This window comes from Coturnix japonica, chromosome 1 (assembly GCF_001577835.2).
Source record: "Coturnix japonica isolate 7356 chromosome 1, Coturnix japonica 2.1, whole genome shotgun sequence".
In the NCBI taxonomy this organism is placed as follows: domain Eukaryota; kingdom Metazoa; phylum Chordata; class Aves; order Galliformes; family Phasianidae; genus Coturnix; species Coturnix japonica.
Genome location: NC_029516.1, coordinates 70,923,793 through 70,935,089, shown reverse-complemented (window position 1 = coordinate 70,935,089; position 11,297 = coordinate 70,923,793). Strand labels below are relative to the sequence as shown.

General features: G+C 41.6%; 1 protein-coding gene across 4 annotated transcripts in view; it reads right to left on the bottom strand.

Annotated features, from left to right (window-relative positions):
* Positions 1-305: 305 nt before the first annotated feature.
* SPAG17 (sperm associated antigen 17) overlaps positions 306-11,297 on the bottom strand; it is an 80,390-nt gene continuing 69,398 nt past the window's right edge. For all 4 annotated transcript variants that reach the window (XM_015874180.2, XM_015874189.2, XM_015874197.2 and 1 more), the window contains 10 exons: positions 11,019-11,072; positions 9,932-10,034; positions 9,240-9,336; positions 8,360-8,452; positions 7,303-7,454; positions 6,451-6,620; positions 3,911-3,971; positions 3,543-3,687; positions 2,094-2,231; positions 306-440 (listed from right to left, as the gene is read on the bottom strand). In XM_015874180.2, coding sequence (XP_015729666.1) covers positions 2,095-2,231; positions 3,543-3,687; positions 3,911-3,971; positions 6,451-6,620; positions 7,303-7,454; positions 8,360-8,452; positions 9,240-9,336; positions 9,932-10,034; positions 11,019-11,072 — 1,012 coding nt within the window. In that variant the 3' untranslated portion in view covers positions 306-440; position 2,094. The remainder of the gene's footprint in view (positions 441-2,093; positions 2,232-3,542; positions 3,688-3,910; positions 3,972-6,450; positions 6,621-7,302; positions 7,455-8,359; positions 8,453-9,239; positions 9,337-9,931; positions 10,035-11,018; positions 11,073-11,297) is intronic.

The window sequence follows — 11,297 nt, the reverse complement described above, 5'->3', positions numbered from 1 at the left end:
ATTAGAAGGCCAGAATGGATCAACAACACTCGCTACATTTACTTGCTCAAAGAGTCACACTTAGTGAAACCTGCTGCATGCCAGCTACTCATGGACGGGGGGAGGTTTCAGGTGCTTCAGGGTGGCTACAGAAACCTAATCTCTTCTAAAACCTATCAGGAAGCACTCAGCACTCATGCAGTACAGAGTGCCAAACACTGGGCTTGAAATTCCACGGTTGTTTTAACTGTTGGCATTTCGGGCAGCCACAGACGGTGCTGCAACTTTCAAACTGCCCTTCCCATGAATAAGAGACAGACAAAAAATGTCATTCATGTTAATTTGATTGAATAAATGAACAAAGTCTATGCTGGGAATGTTTCCATAACATTGGACTAAAATTTGGGTAATTCAATATTGCTGATTTCTTTTTTGATACATCATTCTTCCAGGGCTTTGACCTGTAGGGAGAGAGGAGAGAAAATTAACATGAGAGGAAATAAAAGTAAAATAATAATAATAAAGGTCTACTTCTGTAGGGTTGTTGAAACGCCATAATTATGTCAGGCTGCCTTTGGTAGAACTGGCCTGTACTGTTGCTGTTGGAAGGGAACAACATGAAAACGGGTTCTCTCCTAGACTTGAACTGGATTAAGGGTTTATTTTCATTTTGTAAATTGAGTGGAATAAAAACTCATGACCAGGAGTTCAAGCTGGGCAGTCTGCTTGGGAATATTGAAGGCATTCACTGGCAGCTTCCTCTGCAGTATTTCATTCTGAGTGTATTAAGAGAAATCTTTGTGAAATGTTTTCAACTCGAGGAAATGTAAAAGAAAGAAATGCCTGAGCCTGGGCTGGTGCTGCTTCATTGGTGATCTTTGATTCTTGGCCTCTTCTGGGAGGTGTGGCGAACCTGTGATCAGTTCCAGGCAAGGGAAGTTTCTAGGTGTCATGGGAAAGAATAATATTGGTTCTGGTGATAGTAATCGCTTGGGAAACATGATACAGACTTAAGAAGTTGTCACATAACTCTGCAAAGACTTGACTTCTGTCTTGGGGAAGCCAAACAGGACTGTTTAAAGCGACCAGAGACTTAACCTGCAAGTGTTGTTGGTGTTTTATGACCCCAGTCAATGCTGTTTTTTTGACGTGGTGGAGATGGACAGGATTTCCATACTGAAAGGGTAAGAAGATATTAAAACTATACTTGAAGTAATCAGGGAAGTCCTAGAACAGATGCAGCAGGCAGAGGTGCACATCTCTCTGAAGTCCTTTTGATAACTGACTGATGTGGTCTTTTTTTTTCCCTTCCAGAGGAACGGAAATGAGATACAGGTGGGATTTCTTTACTGACTCCTTAGATAACATAGCAGGCTTACAGATGGTGAAGTTGAAAGAAAAAGATGTCAGTGTAACAAATGGAAACTCTAAGCTGAGTAGAAAAGAAACACCCATAGGATTTCTGTTTATGAACTGTCACTGTTGGTTACATATTGTGGAGCATCTGAGTTGATGTGGGTTAGATGAAACACCGGCCCAATGCTTAACATGTTGGTTGGTGGTTTGATGAGAAATTCCCCAGCAAGGCTGTCTTGTTGGCAGGGAAGACGTGTCCACTGTCCGTGTATGGACACTGATTCCTATAGGATACAGGGATGTTCTGTATGAAATGTGTGCAGAGGGTGATGTGTGCTGGAACATGTCAAGTTGTGTCTGTAAGGCTGCCATCCCTTATTAGGCTTACTGTCAGTGTCAAAGGGTCAGCAATAAGATGTGATTTTAGGAAGAGTGTTAAACTGAGGCTGATTTATATATGAAATAAATCCAGCTGCCAGAAGGCTCAATCTACTGCTTAACATGGAGACAATTAAACAAAGGATTTGGGACAGGACTGGGGAGGTTCCACTGTGAGTATCTCCACTGAGCAGAGCAGCCATAGTAATCTGTTTGTTAACGATGTCACCTTTTTCCTTAGTCTCAGATCAAGTGTGTGATGCGTGTGACACAGCTTTGCTATCAATAGCATCGGGTTCGTTGATCATGTGGATCAGAAGCTAAGAGAAGGTATATCTGCCATTTAATTCACAGCTGGCAGTGCTGCATGCAATACTTACATTAACTTGAAAGCTTTCGGGGTAGTGTAATCCGGACCCGTGGCTTGGGACTTGTAGGAACTTCCCAGACTGCTGCTGCCATCCCACCCTGAGGGTATCCTTGTGGACGGCACTCATAAATGTCACTTCTTAACACAGGTGAGATATTACGCTAAGGATTGAACCATCTCTGTACATTTATATACTAAAAGAATATGGGTGGAGGCTGGAAGGAACTCTGGAAATAAAGCTGTGAGGCAACTTGAATCTGAACTGCTGGCCTCAACTCAAAGACTAAACGCCAAGTAAAATACTGGGCAACTCCACTGTTTTGGAGGGTGGTCCTCATGCATGTGACTGAAGTCTGGGTGAGTGGGAATGGAGTAGAAACCAGTTTTGCTGCTATGCAACCAGGTTTGTCTTGCCCAGCTCCACACCCCAAAGACCTCATATCGCTATCAAGTACACTTGTAGCCTTTCAGTATAACTTCCAAGGCACATAATACCTTGATTCAGTTGCCATTAACTAGCACTCTGGTCAATCTCAAAGGACTCTGAATTCTTCCTTTCTTTGGTAGTAACCAACTTCAAAGCCCGTTGAGCCCACACAGGGCCATTTGCATCAGCATTCATACAATTCTGTGTTCACAATTGCTGACACAGCGATTCTCTCACTTGCCTGTTTAATGCATGAGGCTGCACCATCAGATGCTGCCATATGTTCTGGTTCCAAGGGGTGGAACGCCTCCCCTACAAGAACAGGCTCAGGACATAGGGCTGTTCAGCCTAGGGCAGAGAAGGCTCTAGGGAGACCTGAGAGCAGCCTTATAGTCTCTTAAGTGTGGACTCTAAGAAAGAAGGGGACACAGAGTATTGAGCAGGGTTTGCTGTGATAGGATAAGGGGAAATGGTTTCAAATTTGAAATAAGGCAAACGTAGATTGGAGATAAGAAAAAAAGGGTTGGTTTTCTTTTTATAGTTAGAGCTGTGAGAAATTGGAAGAGGTTGCCCGGAGAGGTGGTGGCCGCCCTGTGCCCAGAGATATTTATGGTCAGGCTGGATGGGGCTCTGAGCAATCTGATCTAGCTGTGGATGTTCCTGTTTATTGCAGGGGAGTTGGACTAGATGACCTTTAAGTGATTCTTTGACTCAAAACTATGAGAAAAGATTTCCATCAGTGGAAAGTGGAGACAGAGTCTTAATCTATTATTTATTCCTAACACCCACATCTTTCTGGCCTTACCATTCCTTCTTTTCCCTGTTTTTCTAAGCCTTATTTTATCTAAATTGCTTTTGGGGTTTGAATCTTACATTCTTCATTTGTGCTTTGGAAAACATCCATCTGCTGTTTCCAAATACAGTAAAAGCATAAGGAAGTGATGCTTAAGGCTCTTGCCAGGTAGTCAGCCCTCAGTGTGACGGTGCTGGAAGGTGTGTGTGGAGGGGAAGAAGTGAGACAATAAAGGATATTTGCTCTCACAGGCAACAAGAGAGTCTCCGTTTCTGTTATTATTTCAACATCATGGGAAATTTCTTCAAGGCCGTCAGTAGTTTCCCCTCCAATTAACATGGCAAAAATTTCTATCTCCAGTTCAACCTGCAGTCCTGCTGCCACCTGGGAGAGAGAGAGGATTGACCACAAACAAGGTGCATGTTCCATCCATAGCCCCTCCACCAGTGCCTCCAGTTGGTAGAAGGCAGAAGGCAGCATTGCTTCAAATAACTTTGAAGTTACTTGCAACTACATGGTCTATTCCCAGACATGCTGTTATAACAGCATCTCTAGATAGTCTGAGAGTCATGTGAATGTAGCATAAAAACAGAACTGTACTACTTACAGGCCCAGGTGTGTACATCACGCTCAGTCCTGTGTATGGAGGGGGCTGCTTCACCCGAAACCTGTCAGAAAGGGAAGAGAGGCAGTTTGCTGGAAACCTTGAGACAAGCAGAAAACATGGGTAGGAAGCAGCCCGTCTGCTTTTCCTTGTGCAAAGGACAATAGAATGTTTTAGCTCATCCTTCCCTCACAAGGTACAGCACTGGCTACAGCAGTATTCTTGGGCTTTTAGCCAAGGCTCAGACTCCTGTCAAAAACAAAAGCAGCCATTTGATGAGCCAAACTAAGTCTTTAGATCGTTCATTATACTGCCTTGCCCTTGCAACAGAAGTGAAACAGCTGTAGTCTAAGCCTACCTACACAGAGGAAGCTGAATTATAAGTTACACTTCTTTTGCAACCACCTGTGTATCGCACATCCGAAAATCCTTAATGACCTTTCTTTGGAGCAATTTTATATGATTCTACTGCAGAAGTGTGATCCTTGTAGAAATTACGTGTAAATTAGCCTCTTCAGTTTCACGGTACCCAGTAAGGCAGTAGTTAACTTTAATTTCTCATTGATTGTTTCATATTTGTGCAGTTCTTTTGCCACGTGCATGCAAATTCCTTTGTCCCAGATCACTATGAGGGGATGTTCCCCAGCCTGCAGCACCACTTACTAGTATGCTAAATAAATCTATTAATCACTGCCAATTTCTCTCAAAGTCATTAGAGCAGATAAGACCTTTGTTAATTCTGTAAGAATTCCTGCAGTTCCTTTGGAATGTTGGTTAAGAGAAACTGGACTTATCTTAGTCAAAGTATCCCAGCACATTCAGGCAATGGTGAGGATGGTTTGGCATGTAGTTAACTGCTGACCCTACTCTGGAGAAGTTTTGGCTTCAGCATGGGCCAGAATTGCCCACCTTTGCCCTGTACCTCTGCCATCAGCATGTTCTGCTCTCTCACAGCACCTAGTCACTTGCTTCTAAAAGACTTAAGCTGGACTGAATGGAATGAGGGTGGTATTTTCTGTGGGTGTCTATATAGAATGCTCTGGTTTGAATCTAAAGAACATAACATGCAACAGCTGAAGCTCCAGGATGTTGATATATGACCTACTGATTTATCATTTGCATGTACCATGATGCTGAAATGTGCATTAAAGAAGAAACATCTTTCTGAGGCCGCATCTAACTAGGCTGCTTTAAAGGAAACAACTCAAAATCTTGTCCATCCTGATGGAAGAAGTTGCACAAAAGTCTCTCAGTTGGTCTTGAACAGACTTCTAAAGCTCCTCATTGCCCAAATACTCACACAAGGCCATGATGACTCATCTGGGTGCATCTCCTGTAAGCTCCTCACCACTCAAGGGAGAAGAACAAGTATTACATTTATATCACATTTAAATGCTTCATGTTTGTCTCATCCTTGCATCATGGTACTGTAGTAGAAGGATGCTTTGATTGCTAAGGTAGCATCACTGTGACAGCACTCTTAACCCTCTTTGCAAAGAGGCCATCAAGCTGCCAATCTCCTGCATCCTGAAGAAGAAAGATTGGCAGATGTTTGCTCGTGTTAAGGGTTCTCCAAAGGAATAAACAGCAGCCAGAAGGTGCATCCGTCAGGCATGTGACACTCGCACAAGAGACAAATCCTAGGTGAAAGCCCCAAACCAGTGTGATTTCAAAGACAACTGCTACAGACTCTTCTGTAAGCTGAAAAGTGGGCAACATATGGCACAGCTAAAGCAAGTGCAGTTGAGTGAACCAATTGCAAGAAATATGCCTGGCCCACTTTTCTGAATTACATATGGAATCTGGGAGGATGGGGGCCATTGCAATGCTTGCCTGAATCCCGCCAAAGTCAAAGCACTGGAACAGTGCTATTGCTGTGACTGAATGTTTAGGCTCAGTCACACAAAAGGAGAATTCTAACAGCAGAAAAAGTCATAAGCATTTTCTTACTATATGTCTTCTAAACTGCAGCTGGATAAATCTGGTAACTTCCAGTGCTTTGTCAGGTGTGTAAGAGACAACCTGCGGCCTTAGAACTGGACTTATTCTCACCCCCATGGAATGCAATGCTCTGCTATCTTATGTCATGCACTGATGACATCAAGTGAGGGAAACGTGCTCAAATGAATGCTCTATTTCCTCCTCATCTGTTTGTTTCTGGAGTCATCACTGAAGCTGTTTCTAAATGCAACTCAAGCCATGTGGCTGCCTGAACATAACTCAGCCCATTTAGGTTGTCAGAGTTACAGCATCCAGCAGCACTTCCAGAAGCCAAACTTAATACTGGTTACAATGAAAGAGTTTGGCTCTTCTTCTTCACTGCTGTTCCTTACTGATCTGATCTTTGTAATAACGCTAATATGCAAATAATGCTGCAGTATTGCTAATATTATCTTCTCTCAACCCAGCTGGTCATTATCAAATGATTCCAAATATAAACATACACTTTGTTATCTCACATTAATCATACAAAAAGGCTGACAATTAGCAAGCAATGCATGTTTTGACACTTAAAAACCAAGTTACTGGGAACATGAACTAACCTCGAGAAATTAATGCCAACATTCTTCAGAAACACAGTGCCTGCATAGGTACAGCCTTCCTTTAGCACTCCAAATATCATTTGAGGTGGAATGAGATGGAAGCCACTAAGATCCTGTTTTGTTGTTGCAAGAGAAGATATGTTGATCCTTCCTGAGGCAGGATCTTCGACCTTAGCAAACAGAATTAAAATATTAGATAACAGAGAAAACAGATGGCCCAACAGAGAGTGGTCAGGCACTGGAATGGCTGCCTAGGGAGGTGGTGGAGTTGCCATCCCTGGCAGTGTTCAAGAGGCGTCTGGATAGGGAGCTAGGAGATATGGTTTAGTGGTTTGCTGTAGCTATGGTAATGGGAGGATAGTTGGACTAGATGATCTTGTAGATCCCTTCCAACCTTGTGACTTTATGATTCTATGAACTTAGATTCAGATTTACTAAACCGAACTTCACTTGTATTTGATCTCTGTCCACTTGTCCTGAGGAATTACACACAGGCACCGTAAATGCAGTAAAAACAGAAAAGGCAAAGCTAAGCGCTTTGAGTATTGTCTGCAAATGTGTAATGGTTTGAGTTTTCAGGAATACTGAGGTATTTCAGGGCAACTGAGCATGCTCCGTGCTTTTGGATATCAGTGCTCTCATGTGAGCACCTGGCTTAGAACCACACTTCTGGCACATGAGGTAGTCCTAGTAGGTGAGAGGAAAGCTACTTACAGAATTGCCAGTAAATTGCTGTATAAATTGCAAGCTCTGTTGTTTCAGTAAACAGTTTCAAAACAATGTCCAGTATTGTTCCAGAATGAAGATTTCATGCAAAAGAGATGACTGAGACAACAAAAGATGCCATTTCACCTTTCTGTGTGGTATGGAGTTTGGTTTTCTCCACAGGAGTGATGGCGGTAATCTCACTTTCTCTTTTCTTCGTTGCCCTGCAGCATTCACCAGCAAACTCTGAACCTTAACTTGAAAGGGTGCCTCTTGCAACTCTACAGCCGAGCTTGTGTCTGGAAAGCAAAGATTTCAAAAGCATAAACCACCAGGCATCAAATTTTGCCCAATTCTGAAGTTCCTACTGAGATAAAACTTCAAGTTTCCATGGAAGCACTCGATTAGCACTAGGACAGTTGAACTGCTCTCCTTTTTACTTCAGAAGTCAACAAACACATTACAAAAAAACCTCACTCTAATACTAGCGAGTAATTAAAATTGAACTGATAAGCAATGATGTACTATAGTTAGTAAAACTGATTAGTGGGAAGCATCATGCTGGAAATACGCAATGAAGGTATATAATCACCTACGAAAGTGATTAAAAACATGAGAGGAGCTACAAAAAAACCCATGCATCAAAATCACCATTGAGGACATTACTGTTCATCCAAAGGAATGCCTCAACTGCACATTGCTCACACCCAAGCTGGTCAAGCCAAATCTGTGCGTTCAAGCAAGAGAAGTTCTAGTCCAGGTCCCAGAGCAGAGTCCTGTCAGCACAACCAGCTTGGTAAGCTCTGTCTTTGAGCAGAATTTCTTGTCTTTAATGCTGCAATTCATTCATGTGGATTATCTTTGTACTTCTTCATCTACCAAGCCCCTAACTCATTGTCTCTGAACTGAAATCCATTGTATAATACATATAAAAGGAGCATAGAAATGGAATGTTTTAGAGGAGGAATTATAGCCTGCCTGTGTCTGTGGTTCTACCATCACCATCACTCTCATGTAATTAGAGCAGTCTTCTATGGTAAAGGAGAGAATTTCTCCCGTTATTTTTATTCTCCCTTTCTGTCAGTCTTGTGCTCAGATATATTCAGAATGCTGTACAGAAATAACTACAATATCTATTGCAGACAGCCAGAAGTTGTAAGTAGACAGAAATAAACCTGCTCCAAACGATGCCCTGCAGTTTTACCTGTTGTGCTGCTGGAATCTTTGCTTTGTATTGAATGAGTCTGCAGCAGAAGACTAGGGGAAGATGAAGAGTCACTCGTGCTACATTCAGATTCTAAAGGGAAAAATAATGGGATACTGTGACAAGTGTTCTTCACAATCGACCACTTTTATTTTCCTAAACACATGAAAAAAAACACAGAAGTATTTTAATTTAGGCAATCTTTGAAAGCTGTCTACATGACCATGAGAAGCCAGGTTGTAAAGCTTAAAATTCAGAATTGATTGCTCACTCTTACACCGCTTATCCTCAGTCACTACTTCCTCCTCTTTCAAATGCCTTCATCCTGTATTCTCCAAACTGTCCTTACCCTGTGCATTTCCTATTCCATACCCCTTTTGCTCCAGTCCCAAACTGCCTCCTTCCCCATCTCATTTCTGTATTTGCACCATCTCTCAAGACTACTCATACTAGTCTTTTTCCCATACTCATAGACTGCACTGGTACTAGTGGATTAAATGGAAACATTTCAAGGTACTCAAACATGATCATCTATACTGTCAAATTATTGAACACTGGCACGATACTGACAGTTCCATTGTGCAGTCTCCTCAGAAATATTGTCAGGTACTCAAGTTGGCTGGGGAAAAGGCTGCCTTCATTGTGAGACTGAATTTACTAACATAAGCACAAGTCTACTCCCTGTTGGTAGACCTCAATGTTGTGAAGGAATGCTGCTGGGTGTAACTTTATATGCTACAATAGGTATCAAAATGTCTGAGAATGCAGAGAGGCAGAAAATTTATTCTTAAATTTAACTGTAATATGAAATGAGGCAACTGGGTAAAAAAATAAATGGAGACGATATTAAAATGCTACCAGGCAGTAGAGCCCAAATTACCTCTCTTGAGGTTTCCCATTGTCCCTGGAGGGAGATTCCCACTTTCTTTTTGTGGAACTGGAGGAAGTTCTCTATATAGTGCTTCCACATCAGGAAACTATAGAGAAAGGGATGAAAGGAAGCTTAGGCATTGCAACAATAAGTACAAAAAATTCAACCTCATCAGCATACTTCCCCCATGAAAAAAAGGGTCAATAGAGATGATAACAAGCAGAAGCAAAGCAGTAACAACAGAATTCATGCACATAAATATACTGCAGACTCCAGAGTGTTTTTGACTATACTTTATACTCATAGCACTGATCAGGTGGGATTACAAGAAGGAAGTTCCCAAGGTCACCTCCAGTTAATGTAGGTTGTTTGGTTTTACTGATTCCTTTCTAAGTTAACCAAGAGATGTTTTCCAGGGCTTGAGTGAAAAGACCCAAGGTTCAGTAACTGCTTTGGATCAGTCTGTCCAGAGTTTACTTAAAGAATATACAAAGTTTGGCCTCGGTAAATACATGCCACCTCCAAGATAATTTTCCTTTGGCAAGAGTATCTAATTCTTAGCATTAATTCTGCCACAGCTGTCCTCTGTAATGGTTTCTTGAGATAATTTGAGGCTGATGTAAAACCATCACTTTAGGTGTGGAACTATGGCAGAAGTAACCCAGCCTCACATAAACTTACCCAGTTTTCAGCTCTGTTACCTTTTTTGAGAGAAATGCCTTGCCAAATTCTGATTCAAAGTAAGGAGGAAAGATTTTGTTTTTTATTGCCATGAAGGTTTCCTTTCCTTCATCGAGTTCTTTCCTAAGAAATTGTTGGGAAGGAAAAGAAAGGAAAAAACATAATTGAGTTCATCCTGCTTTCAGTGCTAGGTCTGAGACACTGAAGAGCAAAAGGGATAAAGGCAAGTGGCATTTTATTTTCTGTTTAATTACATTGAATGATATTCTTGTGATTTGCCATTTTCTTAGAGGCAGATCAAGAACCAGCTGGCCTGGCTTGCAGAAACTGCAATTTGTATTCTCTGCAGATACTGATTTATGGAAGGCTGATAAAAATACACACATGCTGTGCTTTGGCTGCTATAAAGAGCTCTTACTCTAAAACACACTTCAGTTACCTAAATCTTGTGTTATCTTATCTGTTAGTGCCTTTCCAACCTTCCAAATAAACATTTTAACCTGAGGATTGGTACTGCAGATGCATTGAGATTACTAAAATTTATAATACAAAATTAATCTAACTTCAGTGTTCCATGAGAAAAATTTGATTGTTCTGTGCATGCTCAGAAGTTGTTCAAACTTCTGAAGGTGAGAGTCTAATACACCAGGTGGGTGTGTTGCCACTTGGATGGGCTTTGAAAAGCTGGAAAACATGGGCAGAGAGGAACCTCATTAAGTTCAACAAAGGAAAATGCAACAGCAGGGACCCGTGGAGGAATTAACCCATGCACAAGTATGAACCAGGGGCCAAGGCTAGAGAACACCTAGGAGTCCTGGTGGACACCGAGTTGAACATGAACCAAAAATGTGCTATTGCGACAACAGCCAGCAGAATCCTGGGCTACGTTAGAAGTATTGTCAGCAAATTCAGGGAGCTAAACCATTAGGTTTTGACAAAATGAGAGGTAAACCATCCATTCAGCATTTGCTAAATTTGCAGAGAACACCCTCTTATTTGCTAGCAGACCACAACACTCGAGACCTCGTGAAAGCAATTAGTCTGTCCAAATGCAGGCTTAAGTTGGCTTTTCAAATAATTAACTTTTTGTCCGACTAATACTATTACCTGTGCTCTTGTAGTTTGCTCTGCCATTTGGACCCTAGAGTTTGTTCTTCTGCGCTGAATGATCAGGAAAGAAAAAGACAGTAAAAACAAGAAAACCAGCAAAGCGTTTTATAAGCACAAAAACACTTACAAGACAGCCCTGGAAAGAAAATGCTCTTTATGGAAGTCTGCTACATTAATGCTGTTAGTGACTCCTGGCTTAGATTTGTATCATTTGCAGCAAAAATGTTCACCCATATCTTCATTTTTATTTATTTACATCAGTTCTCACAGGTATAT